General features: G+C 33.9%; 1 protein-coding gene across 1 annotated transcript in view; it reads left to right on the top strand.

The window, feature by feature from the left end:
* The window catches only part of arrb1 (arrestin, beta 1), a 37221-nt gene extending 17231 nt beyond the window's left edge, over positions 1-19990 (top strand). The window contains exons 2-16 of the mRNA XM_052576149.1: positions 11013-11043; positions 11693-11753; positions 12112-12156; positions 12571-12767; positions 12890-12949; positions 13067-13134; positions 13489-13624; positions 14307-14391; positions 14478-14550; positions 14641-14778; positions 14863-14946; positions 16510-16533; positions 16961-17031; positions 17266-17317; positions 18479-19990. Of these exons, the coding sequence (XP_052432109.1) occupies positions 11013-11043; positions 11693-11753; positions 12112-12156; positions 12571-12767; positions 12890-12949; positions 13067-13134; positions 13489-13624; positions 14307-14391; positions 14478-14550; positions 14641-14778; positions 14863-14946; positions 16510-16533; positions 16961-17031; positions 17266-17317; positions 18479-18590 (1237 nt within the window). The 3' untranslated portion in view covers positions 18591-19990. The remainder of the gene's footprint in view (positions 1-11012; positions 11044-11692; positions 11754-12111; positions 12157-12570; positions 12768-12889; positions 12950-13066; positions 13135-13488; positions 13625-14306; positions 14392-14477; positions 14551-14640; positions 14779-14862; positions 14947-16509; positions 16534-16960; positions 17032-17265; positions 17318-18478) is intronic.
* The last annotated feature ends 1370 nt before the right edge of the window (positions 19991-21360 follow it).

Here is a 21360-nt window from a genome sequence, read left to right as displayed (position 1 = left end):
CATTTATCACATGTGAATTCTTCGTTGCCGACAGAGAGAGATAAACTATACATGTGGCAAGCAGTGCAAATAACAATAGCAGGAGAAGCCATTACTCGCCGTGCTTGGTGAAAAATTCTTACCACAGTTGCTTGATGAACTTGTGAAAAACTGGAGTGAGAGAGTAGCGTGCGAGGGGTGAGAGGAGAAAAGAAAAAAGAAAACAGCAATGGGCATGAATGGAAACGCTAATGACAAGCTAACGAATGCTAACACAATGCAGGTGCGCTGGACTTGCGGATTTAGGATAAACTCATACGATCAAATTTATCAGATTAGATTGATAGATAATATCAGAAATATATTGGGAATCAAGTTACATTTTATCACTTTAAACAACAGTGATAGTAAGATAGTAAGCAGGAATAACACTGTCCAATTGTAAAGTGTGAGCTCAGCATTACCTTGAAGTGTCTAGTCTGTCTGAAGACCTTGATTAGCTGGTTCAGATCTGTTTAATAAAAGTTGGGTAAGTAAAAGTAAACTCTGCAGGATAGTGGCCTTCTAGGAACAGGTTTGGATACCCTTGATATAGTTTATATAAATTTTCATCAAATGAACACCTTGTAAACTGGCAAATACTTCCCCCTCAAAAGTTTTTATTTTGTCAACCCAGTATTTTGTTTCTTAGGCTGAGTGATGAGCAAGATGGACAATTTTTAGAGAACAAGCTTAAATGACAGTATGCTCCTCATATAATGCTATTGTATGGCTTCAGAAAGCTTAAGTTAAAAGAGCTACTTTTATGATAAATTCAACATAATTTTTATCAATTTATAACATCCATCCCTGTTCACTCTCATGAGGAAAAAACTGGTAACACTCTCCATTTGTGTTCAACTAATGAAAGTCAGTTTTGAAACGATGACAAATGATGACAACTGGTTTAACTATTACCTTTGGAATAATTTTATAAACATAATAATTTTTATAAAAACAGCATATCATTTTTCAGAATGTGCTACCCTCACAAAAAAAACACATTAACTAATTTAGTCTGAACAAGGTCTAAATAACTTATTTAACTAAACCGGTAGCCAGTCCTGCTGCTTTAGCTTAAGAGTACAGTAAAGATTGCATATACTCTTGCATGCACCATATTTAAAAATTCATACATACACTTTGAAATCACTTACTGTATGTTTCCTGGCTATTAAAACTTGGAGTGAGAAAGCACATTATGGGCTGAAAGCTTCCTGGTGCCTCTCAAGTTTAATTTCATGAAGCCTTTGTCTGTGACATGTTTATGTTAACACATAATCTAATGCTTTCAGGGAACGCCAGGTGACTATGTATGGCCAAATCAGCCATTGTAGAGCTTTGGTGGGTATGGAATTGAATACAGCTTTCTATAAATTAACATTTAGGTTACACATTGCTGATGTTTTAACATGAATAAGCTTAAAATAATATTAAGGTAATCACAAATCTGAGAACCTTTGCCATCACGGGAGAAGAGTCTAATCTGGATTTTTTGAGTGAGGCTAAATATAGGTCAGAGAAACTTGTGCCAGTATTTGTTTATTTAATCTGAAAAAAGATTGAATTCTTATGAGTTCATGAGGTGTGGTCTACTGTGCAGTGTTTCGGTGACCCAGAATATTGACATACTGTAAATCATTTTGTAATTGCCAGAATCTGCATCATGTCGTTGTAGGGAGCATCTTCAGAAGCTGTCACCATTGCCAGACCACCACATTTGGTGTGGTGTCATGTCACATTTCACCAACATTTACAGTACTATTAATATGAAATGTATAGTAATATAAATAAATGTTAAGTAATAAAACTTTAAAGATTCAATTAAAATGTTTTATTTTTTATTAATAATTATATATATATATATATATATATATATATATATATATATATATATATATATATATATATATATATATATATATATATATATATATATATATATGTTAGTATTGTCTTCTTTCCAAGGCTGCATTTGTTTGATTAGAATTACTGTAAAATAGTATTATCATTACAATTTAAAATGATACAATAAAATACAATAAAGTATTTAGTGTTATATGATCCATCATTCTAATATTCTGATTTGATGCTCAAGAAAACAAAATTAGACTAATATTTTTTAATAATAAACTTAGTAATGCTTAATATATTTTATTGTGTGTGGAAATTGTAATGCATTTTTAATACATAAAAGTATAAATGTCTTGTTTAACATATTTGAACCTGGTAAAGTCTTTTCCAGTGAGATTTTCAAAGATTTATCAGCTAACTTGAATGGGCGGAATGACAGACAGGCAGAGAGAATTCTATAAACTAGGGATATTTTATTCATGATATTCCAGAAATAAGGCTAAGAGCACCTTATATATTAAAAAGTTAATATTGTCCTTGGCTTCCTAAGACTAAAGGTCACCTTATGTCAGTAGCAACAGTTTGTCAACTATAATTAAGTTATTTTTAGGCTGACTCACCCAAACACAGTGAATTTATGGCATTATGTAAACATTGTTCATTTAGCAATTCCACTTGGTGAAGAAATCACCAAAAAATAAATGATAAACTTCTCCTTTAATTAATTACATCTTGATTATTTTAAAAAAATCACTGTGGTTGGCTCTAAAATTCAGTCATACATTTTTTTGTTACTAAAAAAATTGTTTGTCTCTGTGGTAATTTTCATGTCAAGCACACATTTTCATAAACACATTATTACAGGACATGAATGCTGAGAACCAAATTTCCGCCCAGATGACTCACGGTTTTATGGCATGAGAGCGTTATGTGCTCAGCTAATATAATTAATTTTTAATTCCTTCCTGGCTCAATTTGTGGAAGCAGCCAGTACACATTAAAAAGAATCTCAAAAAATTAATAAATCATGTAAACATCATACATGTATAATTGATGTTCTAGAAGTACGGATATATTGATCATGTGACGATATCAACATTATAGCATTAAATATATTAAGTAATTAATGTGTCAAAATGACATATGGGTTATGAAATTGATATGAAATGCACTGTCAGGTGTATATAAACGTTCTCTGAACAAATATTATAATACGATACTCTTTATAATAAAGAAAATGTATATTTTTTTAAGTAATGGTACATTTTGGATAACTATCCTTTCCAATTTCTGGACTTAAACTCTCTACTTAGAGCCTAAGAAGCTGAATCAGGTGTTTTATTAGGTAGATAAAGAAGTCTGACAAAGTAAAGTGAACCCCTGTTAGATAAGCAAATTTCGGTAGCACTTTATTTTACAGTCCCGCACCTTCAATGAATGGCCTAATTTAGAACTATTTTCATATATAGGGTGCACTGGATTATAAAGCGCATAGAATAGAAGATACTGCAGTCAAACGTTTGACTGGGTTTGCGTTATGCATCAACTTGATTGAGCTGTGGTGAAGGGAATGTCAACAAAACAGTCAGATAAAGACACCTTGAGTGCCTTGATCCATATATAAGGCGTTCCGGATTATAAGGCGCACTGTCATTTTTTGAGAAAATTAAAGGCTTTTAAGTCCACCTTATAGTGCAGAAAATACGGTAATAATGTAGAATCTACCATTTTGTCCAACAAACAAATCAGACAGCAAGGTAAATTAACATTGGCGGACTTAAACTTGAAAAATGTTGTGTATTGACATCATTCCGTGGTTGAAATACCTTCTGATGCTCATTCATGTTTATTTCATGCTTTAAGTAAATATGAAAAGATGATAGTTTATGTGCCACTTGAACTGAGGCGCTACAGTGATTAGGTAAACAATATTGATTGTTTGAATTTCTTACAAATTACCAAATTTGAAAGTTAAGACGCGAAGTAACCTGCTATGTCTTCTCTGTTGGCATGTTGTCAGATTCCTCTCTTTTCTCTGCGATGTGTTTTTCGCAGCGTGAGAACATGATGTGTGGGGCGTTAGAGCGGCATGGCTTGTCGGACGTTGCAACAGTAACTAAATAAGTCTTTGCGAAGGGTCAATAGGGAAGGAAAGACAATCGCAACTTCTCTTTTATAACATTTAGCGGTCCACCTGGAAACAGTGCCATTGTGATACTAAATTCCCTCATGGCAGAAGAACGTCATATTTACAACTGTGAGAATGAGTTTTTGTCAGGATTAGCTAAATGTCATCAGTATGAAGGTCTTGGCTATGCAACACTAGTTTCTTTCTTCTGTTGAACATAAAAGACATCAGTGGGACCAGAAACTTTTTGGTTACCCACATTCTTCAAAATATCCTTTATGTTCAGCAGAGGAAAGAAGCTTATACAGGTTTGGAACAACTTGAGGGTGACTTAATGATGACAGAATTTTACTTTCGTGTGTTAAAGCCATTGCAAGATTGGGAAACTGTGAACATTGTCTGTGAAATACCCATATTTTTTTTAAGCGACCAGGTTAGTCCTACAAATCAACGCCGACTCAACCACTGGTGTGATTTGAGGAAAGGGTATCTGTTCGTTCGATCAGTGGTTGATGGAGTGGTGCGTATTCGGGAGAGTTTTTGCTGTTTCATTCGGTGGCACAGAAATTACATACTGCTTTATTTTGATGCTGTCACCTTTGATTATTATAATTATTATTATATATTTATTTATTATTAATAAAGACCTTTTGTAAATGTTCAGACTATTATGATCAGTTTAGTTTAGAAAGAGGACAGAACAGAATGAAGAATCTCTAGTTATAATCACATTTAGTTTTATCTCACATCCTGCCCTTTCCTCTTCATGAATATTTTGTTACTGAAAAGCCTTGCATTTTCCCATTGATCATTTCCTCATTATTTCTGCCAGGAAATCTTGGTACAAAAAGGCTGAATATTTTTCACTGTAATTGCTGTAAATGATCTAAATCACTGTCTGTCATTATTGGGCTGTCAGTTCCTGAGCTAAGGGACTGTAATAAGAGGCTCCACTGTGTGAGCCATTTATTTAGCTGAAGATAATTTGACTCTGGAGATTCCAGCGAGGCCAGCTGAACGGTTGCTTCTCTTCCCAGGTGTTTGCATACGCACAGCATGTGCAGGAGCACTGTAGCTGCCAATCAGCTCTTTTCCAAAAGACATTGGGTAGTGAGGCATGACTTTTTGGCTCTTGACTAACATTCCCAGCTGGTGACTGAAGAGGAACACTTAGGTTTCAAGATGAATCTGCAGATTCAACTGACAGACTGGATTTCTGTTTGTCAGATTTTTCAAACCAAAAGGGCATTAGTTCCCTCAAACAAATAAACCAACAAATGAAAAAGTATCTATATGTGAAAAGATTGTCTATCAATCATTATAGCAACCAGCCTAATGTTAAAAAACTTTAGATTTTACTTGATAATTGTAAAGAGTTTTTATTAGTAACTCACAGAAGGCTAAAAACTATAGTGAATAATGTTTTTTACAATAATTTAGCTATAAGCTGCTGCAGGTGCGAAATTGATATTAGTAGTAGTAATATGAATATTTAAGTACTGTAATGAGATTAATTACTTATGGTTATCATAGCAGACCCATATAAAGTTATACTTATTACAGGGACTACAATTTCTTTCAATAACACTTTATTTGAAGGTCCAGTTCTCACTATTAACAAACCATTAACTATGACTTTTGCCTCAATAAACTCCTAATTTGCGTCTTATTAATAATTCTGTCATGACAATTCTTGGAGTGAATTGCATGGTAATGTACATGACAATGTTAAAGGGTTAGTTCACCCGAAAATGAAGATTAGGCTTTGTTTTACTCTCTCCTGAGTCATTCTAGGTGTATATGACTTTCATCTTTCAGACGAATCCAGTCGGAGTTGTATAAAAAAAAATTGTCTTTGATCTTTCAAGCTGTCTCATGGTTCTCAACTGGTATTGCATTCCTCTAGTCCAAATGATGTCAAATAGAAAGTGCCCTTCCATGAATAAAAGTGTCTCACGTGGCTCCGTGGGTGAACACAGACCTCCTGTAGTGAATTGATGCATTTTTTCTAAGAAAAATATCCATATTCAAAACGTAATAATCACTTTAATCTAGCTTGCACTCACTGTTGTAAACTAAGCAGTTCCGGGGGTTATGACATATGAGGTCAGCGTTGCTCATCTGCTGCTCAGAAGTGACGCAGGTGGAAATGCAGTGAAGAGATCAATACAAAACAACGGTCAGTAATTAGAAGTACAAAACGAGGATCTGTAATGAAGAATGTTGTTGTTTTTTATAAAACTAACCAGCACATGCGCAACGCTGACTTCCATACGTCATGCTGCTTGAACTGATTAGTTAGACCATACATGTAGAATGTGCTTTATAAGTACTAATAAACAGCCAATATTTTAATACTAGTCATGCTAATAAGCAACTAGCATATATTTAAAATTAGGGCTGTCACTTTTAGTTACAAAATTGATTGCACAATCGATCGGATCAACAAAAAAAAAAGGTTCATAAATGAAAATAGGGAATCGATTTTTTCACCAAATATGTATACTATTAATTTTAAAAGAATAAAAAAATAAAAAAAATAGGGTCCATTGTACTAAATTATTAATTAAAATGTAAGTACATAGTAGTTAAGGCCACTCACAAACAAGCAAAAAAAGAAAATAAAGAGTTCCGAAAGTGCAGTATGCGTTGCGAAAGCTAGACAGAAAATACCAGAAATTTTACGCTCCTATAAGACCATCTTATGCTGCGTTCACACCAAACGCGAATAGAGTGTCTGGCGCGAATGATTTCAATGTTAAGTCAATGTTAAGATGCGTTTACACGCGTCTGGAGGTTTCGGGGCACGATAGACACGAATTCGCCTCATTCGCGCATCTAGTTACAGGAGATTCTGAGTTATGAAAAGGACCATTGCAAGCTGACAGTGACCGGCTTTTGTGGTGGAAAATTGGCAGTAATACCCCCACCTTGCGCAGCTGTAGCCTACCATCAGTGCGGTCAGAGCGTGTCTTCTCAACATCTGGACATATGAATAAAACGGTCGGCTCTGGAGCCTGAATGTTGATCGACTTGTTTTCCTGTCCAATAAATTTGTAATGGCCCTAGCCTTTTTGTGCATTTCATTATGCCTGCCTAGTGCCGCCTAGCCTAAGTGTCAGTTACGTTCATGGTCGGTCACACATGGCCTGTTCTCAAGTCCATTTAAAGTTTCATTTTTTGAACAGTTGTTTGAAATGGATTGAATCTTTATTTAAAATAATCTTGGAGATTTTTGAATTGCCTAAATAATAAATGCAGCCTGGTTGAAGCCTGCAGTGACGTTTTTCTTTTGTTATGGCAGCCGTCCTCTCTGCATATATATTTTTTCGAGAATGTGGCACTCCTGTTGCTGTTTGTTATTCTGCACGAAACTTCATGCCAATAAATAAGAAATATTGCCCTGTGCATTTCCAGTGCTCTCTTTACGTTCGTCCGTTATTTGACGTTGAAAAAGGAAACGTCCTTTTCTTTTTGACATGGAAAATTGATTTTACAATTGAACACTTATGTCTTAAAAATCTAAAATTATTTTTTTCACAAATGTGACAGCCCTAAATATATATATATATATATATATATATATATATATATATATATATATATATATATATATATATAATGTATGTATGTATGTATGTACAGTATATATATATATATATATATATATATATATATATATATATAATGTATGTATGTATGTACAGTATGTATATTTTGAATGTTTTCTTTTTCAAATATAACATACAATGACTTAGTAATGCCCAAAATAAATAAATATTGTTTATTTAGTTTTCTTTGTATCCAAACTTGCAAATAGAAATACCCATTTTAATGCACTTGTACATTTGAGCATTCATAGGATGTGATTAATATACAAACATTTTTCCATGTTATGATATCATAGATGTTTACGGTATCTATGCTTTCGGAAAATATACCATAAGAATAAAGTGCTACATACTGTACTACTAACATTCTACATAGTGCTGTGGGAAAAGAGTATCGAGCTCTGAATGGCTTGGGTTCCCACCTAAACAGAAAAACATCACTGACAGTCACCGACTTACATTTATTCATTTATCAGATGCTGCTTTCTGGCTTACACATGAGGGGAAAAAACTACAATTTACCAGAAGTCACTATAAGAAAAATACAGAGATTGGCATAACTAGAAATATTATGTATAAGCCTAATATTTTTTAAAAATATATGGCATTTTAAGATTTGATTAATTATTAAAGGAATGACCAGGTTTTCCAAGGGCTTTAAATATAAACAGTCTTGATTTGTTTTAAGTTTTCTTATTTTATATTTCGTCATCGTAAAGGCCCCTTTAGGGTTAATTTTATGAGGCTAATATTGTGGTTTATAACAACTCTTTGTTTTGTGCAAAATATGTTGCACATCAATGCCATTTCAAGCACTTTAAATGTTATCTTCTAATGCTCAAGCCATAAAAATCCCACAAACTTGTGTTTTTAAAGACGCTAATGATTCACACTCACTGCTTTAATAGTAAGCTTTTTGCTTACTGCCAAGATTTCCATCACACTGTTATTGTACCAAAATGCTTCCTCTCAAAGTGTAATGTCCATTAATGAGGATGCTCCTCCTAATAAAGATGTAAAGTTAAGAGGATATGCTGGTGCCCAGCAGGAATTGTGGAGACACCACGGCTAATTTACAGCAGCATTAGGACTTAACAGAGAGGAAAGCTGGGTAATTTAATTGAAGCCCTTTAAGTAGGACAAACATGCCTGTAGGCTATCACGAGATAAGGCAGTGAAAAGACAGAGAAGTGTAATGCTGAGAAGCTTTTGTGCTTCACCTGCCAAACGTTAGCACTGACTGCAAGGTCTTGTCTAAGCAAGAGTTGTTTGGCTAGCAAGAACTTTAAGAATTATATTAACACTCTGCTATTAAAGTCTTCTATATTCTACCTACAATCTATCAAGCTAAACTGAGTGCTTGATTAGACGTTCCATTTCCAGGGTCTCAGATTAAATGGGAGTAATATTTTTTTAAATGCTTCTATATTTGATCATACTGCCAAGATTTAAAGGATCAAATCACCCAGAAACTTGCATGCTGTGATCATTTAGTCCTTCATGTCATGAAAAACCATTAGACTGTCTTTCATCTTCAGAACACAAATGAGGATATTTTTTATGAAACGTTTCTGTCTCTCCAATGAAAGTTAATTCCTTTAAAACTTTGATGATTCAAAAAGTTCATAAAGACACATTAAAAGTAATCTGAATTGAATGTTTTAAGAAACACAAATTCTTTATATGATATAGAAGATTTACTTTACACTTTCATTCACACATAAAGATTCATCAATGCACAGACATAGAGCACATATAATATGGTAAATGGAAGCTCAAACTTGCTTGATGCAAGTGTTGTCCTTTCAAGATTAATAATAATTATATTTTAACAAAATTGGATTGAAAATGCAAATTAACTTTAAATGTTTTGGGATTTTATTTACATCTCATTTAATTGAGTTAATTTAGCATTGTAGCATACTATTGTTTGAAATGTTTATCAGTTGAAAAAGAGTATACATGTATAGGAAGTATTGCAGTGTACTCTGCAGTGTGCTAATGTAGCCGTTCATTCTGTTATTATAATAACCCAGATTCTTTTCATTAATTAACGTTCAAAACTCAGCTTTTATCAATTAAAATCATATATTTAAAATAATAGTAAAAGATGAAGTTAAAACTCTCCCATCTTGCTGCGAAACTGAGCTCACGCATATAGAATGTGCGCGTTCGGTGCGCGATACCTTGAGTTGTCCTACATGTGGCGCGATGCAACGTGGCGCTTCTCGTCCGGTGTGCGACCGCCTTTAGTCTTTGTCCATAAAGAAAAAAAAATAACATTTTGTTTTGTTTAACCCACTAACAAACCCATTTTTGTTTTGCTTATATACAAACAGATAAAACACCCCAGCATGCCTGTTAAAAATTTAGGCCATGATTTATGACTTCATTTATTGTTGTTTTGCTGTAGGGTGCTGTCTATGAAAGGAATGGCTGAACTGTGGATGAGGAGCTAAGAGATGTGTTATTATTTCAGTATCACTGAGGCAGCCAATCTTTTTACAGATATAGAGAAAAAAGAACATATTGGGATATTAAAAAGTCTAAGAAAAGCAGACAAACTGCTAGATTTCTTAGTAAATATTGCAGATAATTGGTCTATTTGTGGCTGTATATGAACATGAATATAAACAATGAATCAGTTTTGCTATATTATGCTTTAAGTATACTGCATCTATGTGGATAAAGTTGTATATATACTGTATTAACATATCCAACTTAATATACAGAGCTGGAGATAAAATAGTAAGGTACAGTATGTATATGGGTAAAGTTGGATATACTTCTAGTAGTTGTTGGAGTTATTACTTTATATGGTATTGAGGATTATGAAACCTGTAAGGGTTTATTCAAATGAATAACAGTTTGGTGCAGTAACAGGCCTTTTATTCGGTGATGTGTCTTGTTGTCATGGTTAAATGACAAGGTTAAAAGTTTGATCATATCACATACCCCAGTCGACTGAAAGTCATGACATTACATAACACATTGTACATGGTTTATAAAATCTTTAGTTCACTAATGTGCAAGAATCGGGCAACTGTGGCAAGGGATGAAAAACTCCAGGTAATGTTAGATAATTGATAGAGAAAAAAACATTGGGAGAAAACCAGTCAACATAACATGGGCAAGTTTGGCTGATTTGCTGATATAATGACTCAAATACTATAACATTTCTGCATGATATTTAAATAAACCACACAGAAAACAGAAATGAGTGCATCCAGATTGCTTGTTTTAATGGCTTTGCACCAGCCAAGCAACTGTCATTGGTTTGTCACCACAGACTAGTAGCATGTTTTTTTAGGACACCACCAACTTATATCTCCTTTAAATCGCTTCATCTCAGCAGATTTAGTGTGTATGATCACACTAAATTGACTCTTCTGTTTCCACAGGGTTTTTAAGAAGGCTAGTCCAAATGGAAAGGTAATATTACATAACTTTTGTCCCTCCTTCATTTCTAACTGCAATGTTTCTGTCAGTTGTTTTGATTCTGATTCTGCTAAGGTTTTCTGTCAGTGAGTGCAGCACAGCCTGTTATGAAATGGTTATGACTGAATAACCACAAATATTGAGCAACAAAGTACCTCTTGTTCCAAAATTTGATTTGATGCTTGCGACATGGTTAGCCAGATGGATGGGTCCCAGCTCGTAATGGTTGTGCGGTTAGCATTTAGCCACGAGACTATATGTATCATTAGCCAGGAGACGTGCTGTGCGCCGCAACACTCCTTGAGCAGGAAGCGGGCGTGGGGCGAATATGAAAGAGGGGCATGTGACTCAGCACCCAGCTTTCTGCGAAGCTGGGACAGGATCGGAAACAAAACAACCATTACAGAATCATATATTTGATTGAGACATCTCAGTAATGGTCTTTGATAGAAAATGCACTAAAAAGACAATTTAGTGCTCATAACTTCATAGGCTTTAATTGTGCAGGGGTTAATGAAAGATAAATATAAAAATGCATAGGCAATATGGCACAAATGAACATTTTAGATCAGTCCCAACTGTTCTGTCTTTGACTTGTTTTATGTGTTGTGCTAATACTATCGTTTCATGATTGCCTTTTTAGTTAACTGTATACCTTGGTAAGAGGGATTTCGTCGACCATGTGGATCTCGTGGAGCCTGTCGGTAGGAAATAAGATACATAATCTTAACTTATAGTTTCACTTTTATGTAGTGATCATGTTTCATTGTAATAATATTGTAATTAACATGTCATAAATATGTATGTGTACTTTGTAATAACATAATGAATCTGCTTGCAAATACAGTTGATTGAGATGACTAATTTACTAATGTACGTTACGTTATTCAAACCTAAATTATTCATCAAAGAAAATTTTTTATCTCTTCATATTTTAAACTGAGTATAATATTTTGTATTAAACACTAAAGTAATAATATAACAATAATTTCACAGCTAAGCATGTAGTTTGTAAGCAATTGATATTTTAGCTACTGTATAATGTATTTTCTGCTCTTGCAGATGGTGTGGTTTTAATTGATCCAGAGTACTTAAAAGAGAGAAAAGGTGAGATTTTTATTTTCTGAAAGCGTCACAGTATAGCAATAACCAAACTGAAACTTTGCTGAAGTTCTCTGCCTCAAAGATTTTTCTCCTCATTTTCACATGACCCTTCTAAAATTACAGAAGAGATCTCTGCATTACAAACTGTGCTTAGATTTGGAAGATACCAGCAATCATAAATCAGAGATCTCAGTATGAACTCAAACCTCACTCATTACATCTGTCTCTGAGTCTAATATCCAAGCTGTGCTTTGTACATGAATTATATAGCTCTGTACAATTCATGTCAATAATTTTCCCATTTGTTGATGGTTTCTTTCATTAGGAACAAGAATTACAGAGTACAAAGTTGACTGTAAAGATTGTAAATCCATTTACGATACAGTTACAGAGAAGTTTGTTTTTATTCTTCCTCAGTTTTTGTGACTTTGACGTGTGCTTTCCGCTATGGACGGGAGGACTTGGACGTTCTTGGCTTGACGTTTCGCAAAGACCTCTTTGTGGCCAACATCCAGGCATTTCCTCCTGTGCCTGAAGAGAAAAAGAGCTTGACACGTCTACAAGAGCGACTGATAAAGAAACTTGGAGAACATGCTTACCCCTTCACCTTTGAGGTGAAACTTCTTATTTTCTTGACATGATGCCAAGTATGTGATATTGGATTCAGTTTGGCCCCTTTGTCATATTTGTGCTACGATTTCATTCTCAACATTAAATGTCAAACATTTTCTCACAGATCCCCCCGAACTTACCCTGCTCTGTCACGTTACAACCAGGGCCAGAAGATACAGGAAAGGTACATTTTCCTTCAATAATGTTTCATGATGTTGGGTTTGATAGATAAGTAAAAGGGCTTTGCAGAATTCTCAGTTTCACACTCTAGAGTAAGATTCTCTTATTCCTATCCGCAAAGGCCTGCGGGGTTGACTTTGAAGTGAAAGCCTTCTGTGCAGAAAACGTTGAAGAAAAAATCCACAAAAGGTACAGCCTTTCACAATGGCACCCAACTGAATAACTGACACAAGGCAACACATAAAACACATCCTTCTTTCAAACATTTGTCAGAATATGTTTTTGGAAAATATGGGAGACAAACGAGACAAAATGATTTTCGATTTAATGCAAATGAAAAAGTGTCTAATTATGATAGATAATTTCATTTACGTTGGGGTTTTTGTTATAAGGACCCACAACAAACACAAAACAACATGCTCGATAACCACTCACGCTAGCTGCACATCCCACTGTCCTGGCCACCACTCACAACATAGATGTTGTTAGTCAATAAATGTCACACATTATGATATGTTTGCTCCATTTACTGCCATTTTACAGGAATTCAGTGCGTCTTGTCATCAGAAAAGTGCAGTATGCTCCAGAGAAGCCGGGCCCACAGCCAATGGCTGAAACCACAAGGCAGTTTCTCATGTCAGATAAACCTTTACACCTGGAGGCCTCACTTGACAAAGAGGTAGGCTTTTCTGGGTACTCAATATCTGATTATTGAAAAAAAAAAGAACATTGCAAATGGAAGTCTGCTAATTAGTAATCCAAGTTAATCCAATGACAACGGGTACATCTAGTGATGGAATCAGAGTATTACAACTGAAATCCTGCAGGCACAATGTTACTTGTAGAAGTAGTATTTAATAATATTAATAAGAAGAAGAAGAAGAAGAAGAAGAAGAAGAAGAAGAATCAGCATAAATCAGTCCATTGTAAAAAAAAAAATTAATTCTTTTCAGTATAATCAGAGTTAAAATATAAATATTCAGCTTTATCAAAAAATGTAGGAGACTGAAAGAAATGGAAAGAAATCAATTTATTGATGAGAAATATATTAACCCTGTTGTTGTGTATTTAAAACATTTAGTTTATTAGTACAATAACAGAAGTCTTGCCTGTTTCAAATAAACATCACATTAAGTTATTTTAAAATGGTATAATTCAAATGGATGGAAATGTCATATTCAAATACATGCATCTTAAATATTTAGCCCGAATGTAGATATAATATAATTATATATGTTTATACTTATATAGTTTCTTCTTCTTTTTTTTTTATAAATATATTTTTCAGATATATATTTTTTCCTAAGCTCCCATTTACTCTTGTTGTTTGCATGACTTTCTTTGTGCTTGATGTCTTTCAGATTTACTATCATGGTGAACCAATCAGTGTCAACGTCCATGTCACAAACAACACAAACAAGACAGTAAAAAAAATGAAGATTTCAGGTTATTCAAATGTTCACAGTGGACAGACTTTGTATTAACACTATTGTATAGTTAAGAAACAATAACACGTATTTGTATTATTGTAGTGCGTCAATATGCTGATATCTGCCTCTTCAACACTGCCCAGTACAAGTGTCCCGTGGCCACAGAGGAAACAGAGTAAGTCCTCTGCAAACTGGACACACAGCTACCGTATGAATACTCAAATTGACATCTGAATGATTTCTCTCTGCTTTGTTCCTGTTCTAGTGATATTGTGGCCCCCAGTGCTACATTTTGTAAAGTATACACTCTCACGCCTTTCCTTGTGAATAACCGAGAGAAACGCGGCTTGGCTCTGGATGGCAAACTCAAACATGAAGACACAAATTTAGCCTCCAGTACACTGTAAGTACAGTCTCTCATTTGAAAGTGGATTGCGTTTCTTGTAAGGTTTGCAGATTCACCTTTCCATGGCATTGTTTCTCAAAGGTTAAGAGAGGGAGCTAATAAGGAAATTCTGGGCATCATTGTTTCTTATAAGGTGAAAGTGAAACTTGTGGTGTCTCGTGGAGGGTAAGTGTGCATTTTTGGTTATCCTATGTGGTGTGTGTTGCTGGAATAAACTTTACAATAAGATTAAATAACCTTCCTACTTCTGATAGCACATAAGAATTTACTACACTTTCTCACTCCCATCTTTTCACATACTGATGCCTGGTCAGTACCCCTTGGCACCACTTTTTAATGAATGCTCCATTGCTTTCAGTTGTTTGCCTTATGCATCAGATCAAGATGCATTTAATTCTTTGCATGCATTTGTAAAAATACAAATTATTTTATTTACTTCTCTTTCACAGATATTTTGAGCACCTAATCCCACCCTACCATAAACCTACCTACTTTTCAACAATTATAATATAGCAATTAACAGACAAATTATAGTACAGTCACAAGTATCTGTATCAATAATATGAAATCTACAGTACCAAGAGCAGCCTGCTTTAAGACATGCTTTTTTGGCCATTAAAGGGGTGATATGATGCGATTTCAGTTTTTCCTTTGTCTTTGGAGTGTTTCAAGCTCTTGGTGCATACAGAAGGACTGTAAAGTTATAAAGACTAAAGTCTCAAACCCAAAAAGATATTCTTAATCAAAGTTAAGACTACCACCCACCCTAAAACGGCTCATTCAAACACGCCCCTCTCTACGCAACTAGGTGGAACATTTTAAGTGTTTGCTATTGAATGTTCAAATGTGAGTTTTGTGCGTCACGTCTGTGTGTGTGTGTGTGTGCGCTTGTGTGTGTGTGTGTGAGACAACATATGACCCCTTTAAATAATGGTGCAAATGCCAGTAATTTGACAAGCAATATAATGTAAATAAAATTGCTGTGGCAGTTTTAATTGAAAATCATACCCCTACAATTATAAGCCAATATGCAATTGCATCATAATGACAGAAGTCTCATGTCCTCTGCATCCTCATATTGACAACAAAAGTTCACCCTGCACATTGAAAAAATGGCACCCAAAGGTCCTGACCAAGTGTCAATATGTGATGAGTTGGAAGTGAGAATGTGTTGGCATTTGTCATACAGACATGAAATCTCAAATTATCAACTTGTTGAAGAGAGTTGTGGTATCACTTTTCTTAGAAATTTAACTATGTGTATGGTGGACTATACATTTATATCATAACAACATGCTAGGAATATCCACAACTTCTTGACTTTATAGCGGTTTGTTTAACAAGGACAAGGACCATTCACAAATCCCTTAAAACAAAAATCTAGTTATCATTAGACTGCACTGTTAGACTGCGTTAACCAAAAACCTGCAAAAATGTATTAAAAATTCAGTTGTTTTCTTAAAAGAAAAGATTCTAGGTTTATCTTTGTTTTCATTGTAATGAAAGAGTTTTACTAAACACAAATATTTCAGTGTTTCAACAGTTTCAAGTTGTTCACTTCCCATGTACAATGACAAAGTTTTTTTTTTTTTTTGATAAAGATAGAGCGATAGGTGGCTAGATGGATAGATTTATTCATTCCAAGGATACACTTAAATCACTGCTAAATCAGTACAGAATGCTTATTATTGTAATTTTCAGTAAGATCATGTTTATTTATTTTTTCAGGCTGCTTGGAGATCTTGCCTCAAGGTACTGTGATCTTTACATTTATTCTTACCAGAAATTCTTCTTCTGTTTAATGTGTGCAGTTGTTTGACACACTCCCCTTGAACCTGGATTAAAGCTGCTCCATAGTGAATTTCATTGACTAGGACTGACCATATACTGAAGAGTCTGTCTTCCACAGTTGACTCCAGCCAATTGTGCACATTAGAGATTACTATAAGTAGCCAAGCCTTTGGCTGGAAACACAGACAGACTCAGACACTTGAGAAGATGCCATCAATTACTGGACCATTTGTGCTGATGCTTTTATGCCAGAGGTTCCAGCACTCTGTTAGCACCTCATGAGTGGTGGAACTGAGGTTTGGGCCCAGCGTATCCTAAATAGGTCAGGACTTACTTGGTTATCATGCCTCTTGGATGCCTTACTCCCATGATTTGTTTCCCTCTCCAGTGATGTTGCCGTTGAGCTACCCTTTACATTAATGCATCCCAAACCACTGGAGGAATCAATCTACAGAGATGGTATTTTACACATTTTTATCGGCTTTCATATTTCTCGTAAAAGTAGGGTTTATTTTTACCATGATATCAGTGACAGCACCTAAAACACATACTTTCCCTTATACAGGGAATATAAAATGTATAATAAAACATGTTTTAAATGAAGTAAATACTTATTATATATATAATATATATAAAATGCCCATTACCTACAGAGTGCCAATCAGTATTCTCTCTACAACCTTCTTGTTTTAGCTCCAGAAAATGATGCCCCCATTGACACAAACCTTATTGAATTTGACACAAAGTAAGTGAAAGTCTTTTGTATGGTGTAATTGGACTTTAACCTACTAAACTGTTCTGAGTCTTGTGGTTATACACAGTTATATGTAATACTTCTGTGTTTGTTTGTTTATTCAATAATTCAGTCATTTATGTATACTACCTGTCATAAGTTTGGAATTATGATTTTTTTTCTTTGCTTTCATAAGAAGTAAAAAGTAAAACAGTAATATTATAAAATATTTTTAGTTTAAAATAGCTGTTTCTGATTGATTTCTGTATAGTGTAATTTATACATGTGATGCAAAGCAGAATTTTCTGCTCCATTACTCTTGTTTAGTGTCACATGACCTTTCAGAATTTTTTTTGCAAGTATATTACAATGGATTTCAGCATTGATAAGGATAAGAAATGTTTCTTGGGCACCGAATCAGCATTAGAATGATTTCTGAAGGATCATGTCACATTGAAGACTGGAATAATAATGCTGAAAATTCAATTTGTGGTGAAACCTAATCTAACTGAAGGAGAGGAATCGCAAGAAACGGTCCTGAATCTGGTTCAGATTCTACCCCACTAAGTGACTCTTGTTCTTTACAAAAAAAAAAATATTGATTTTTCCTAGTGCTGGGCAATGATTAATTGCGATTAATTGCATCCAAAATAAAAGTTTATGTGTACATAATATATGTGTGTGAACCGTGTATATGTAATTCTGAATATATAAATATACACACATACATGTAAATGTTAAAGAAAAATGTTGTTTATACATTATATTTATATCAAAGAAATTATATGAATATAAATATATACATGTAATTATTTAAAAAATATATACTGTATGTATCTTTTAGATATACATAATATACACATTATACACACATTATATATGTAAAAATTGATAGCCTGAATGCACTGAATAAAAGCGTCTGCTAAATGCATAAATTTAATTTATATATATAATATATATACAGTATGTAAGAATTGCTCAGTGCTCATCTGTCTGTACCTTGTCAACTTCTTGTTTATATATATATATATATATATATATATATATATATATATATATATATATATATATATATATATATATATATATATATATATATATATATATATATATAAATAACAGCTTTTAATGCACAACACTGCAATTGATGTTTCTCAAATTGTTTGTCCCTAGTGATGATGACATCATCTTCGAAGACTTTGCCCGACAACGACTGACCGGGGCAAATGACGACAAAGACGAAGATGAGGAGGGTGCTGATTCACCCAAACTGAATGACAGATAGATTGCAGATAAGAGTTTCCTGTGTTGTGACGATACATGAGACCCTTTTGAGATAACCAGGAGAAATGGGACACCCTTTAACACACTCACAGTGGTGCAGTTGTTGTGTTCTTGTTCACATTTGTCTCTTCCATCCTGCAAGGGTGTACAGTAAAAACTTAAGTGTAGAAAATGTGACGTTGTCGTCAAAGCGATTAGAAGGTGAGGCTTTAGTTGATAGGCTGGCCACTGAGTGCCTCGGGTATTTGAAGGTCTTTTAGGGTTGTGGCAATGGCTTCACATCTTAGCTAAATCAAACGTCAGTGGTAGCATGCCTTTGTTGTTGCTAGGTTTTATAGGTTTTTCCTGGGCCGTGATTTAGTTTTGAACCATATTTAATGTAAGGAATTTCTTGTTTCAATTACTGTTAATGGAACTGTATTCAGTATTAAATTTGTTTAATTTTCAAATTTTTTTTTTTTTTTTTATAAAAGCTGCCAAATTGAATCATCTTTATGTCTAATGTCTCAAATGAGAGCTTTTGAATCAGTCGTGCAGGGTGAAAGTTTTTATTTTTATTTTCAATTTTTCAATAAAAAAATTATATCTAAAAGCTATCTTACCTAATAAAAGTTATGGATACTCTACTGATAAAAAGACTACATGACACAATGCAACAACTATTTGTGAACATATTATTTTCTCTTAAATGTCTTCAGTTATTTCAAGTGGGTTTCTATGAAATCATTTAATTATAAATAATGCCTATATATCTGTAAGGGGACTATATATTATTATATGATATTTTTACATAAATGAAGCTTCTCAAAAAGAGCACCCACTGTATGAATAGTCATGGGCTACAAACGTTCCAGTTACAATCTCTATTCTGAATAAAGTATATGAATGCTGAAATCTGTCTCTTCTGTGGAACAGAATAGATCTTTTGAAGAATGTTCTGGTATATTTTTCCCATACTATCACAATTCATTTAAAAGCTACAAAGTATCATGAAATATCATCCCTTCAATTTGTGCCATTGTCATATTGTATTCTTGTTCCGAATTAACTGGTTTATGTGAAGAAGAACTCAACATTTAAGTTGTTATTCATAAAAATTTTCCAGCACTCTGGAACCGGATCAGTTTTTGAATTGATTATTTAATAAGTCCTTATTCCTTCTTGTGAACCAGTTCAGTCATTCATTGAATAGATCAGACTCAAAAGAACAACTTGTTAATTGAAAAAGTGGACAATCAATTGTTTCAGTTGAATCAAACTCTTTCTCTTAACAGTTCTACAGTAGCTCAACTGTTTACTACTGTTGTCATTTTTTAGAGCCTCTTTGAGCAGAACTTAATTTAGTTAGCATTATTAAAACACTATTTCCCTGTTTAACACTGTAAAGTTGCTTTGACACCACATGTATTGTGTACAGTGCTATATAAATCAAGATGACTTGACATGACTTTTAACAAATCAAAAAGACTTCACCACACAGACTCACATGGAACGCTTCCGTGTTACTTTCAAGATGCTTTTTCTCCATATGGTCCTTTTTGAAGCTTGAAAGCTGTAGTCCCCAATATAATTGCATTGAAAAAACAACCAGCACAGTCCATAGATTTCTCTTGTGTCCTATGAAAGAAATAAAGACATGCAGCTTTAAAAATTATGACAGTTTAAATGTTGGGTGAACAATTCATTTAATTTCCAAACTCATCCAGTTATTCTCTGAACTTGGGAGCCACTAAAATGAAGTTACACTTGACTGGAAATGTAGCCATTTATACATAGCAAAGATTATTGTGCTTTCCATATGAATGAGGCCTTGATTTACTGCATGAAACATGTCAAAAATGTGTATGTTTTGTGAATGAAACAGTTTGTAAAAAGAAAAAAAGGAAAGGAAAAAAAAGGAAGATTAAATTAAAATTTTGTGAACTGATACAATATAATTCCCATGTGCTGGATAAACCACAGTTATAAAATAAACTTGATTATTGACAGTAATCAGGCACGATTTGTCAGGAAATGGTATTAATGATTCAATGTAAGACACAATTACAATATATTAAATATCTAATGCTCTATATAAAAGTCTTTGTTTCTTCTTTGATTCTATGTATTTAAACATTTAATGTAACATCAAATGATACAAATATAGGATAAAAACAACTGTAAAATGCATAAATATGAGTGTCTGAGACAATATTTTTCATTTCAATGTGATGATTATGGAAAAACAATCAGATTGTGATTGTTGATTTACAGTATAAGAGCAATGTGATTTGCTCATTCCAAACTACAGAACAAAATTAATACTATTACAGGGTTTGGCTTAAAATTATAAACTAAATACAATAAATGTAATTTAAAATGACAAACAAATGATAATATAAATCATTTAATGAGCAACAGCTTGTTGTTTGACTGGTAGTCAAAGTTGAAGTTGGGGTCCAGGCTAAGGTCTTAACTGATGGAAGAGGCTGCATGTGTAACAAGGAGTAAAAGTAGGATTCCTTTATCTTTAAGTGGCAGGTATAAGAGCCAACAATATGATTTCTATAAAAAGTAGCCGATTACACCACCTGTATTATTAACTGAGACCCAGGGCTTACCTTAAAGGGTTAGTTCACCTAAAAAAAAAAAAATTACTCCCCTTCAAAGCATCCTAGGTGTATGTGACTTTCAACTTCCAGACAAATCTAATATTGGCGTCAATAGTTCAGAAGATGCATCCATAATAAAAAATCCCTAACATGGCTCCGGGGGGTGAACAAAATAAATCC

This window comes from Carassius gibelio, chromosome B15 (genome assembly GCF_023724105.1).
Source record: "Carassius gibelio isolate Cgi1373 ecotype wild population from Czech Republic chromosome B15, carGib1.2-hapl.c, whole genome shotgun sequence".
NCBI lineage: Eukaryota > Metazoa > Chordata > Actinopteri > Cypriniformes > Cyprinidae > Carassius > Carassius gibelio.
Note: the sequence above shows the minus strand (reverse complement) of the source record. Positions and strands in the feature narration are given on the sequence as shown.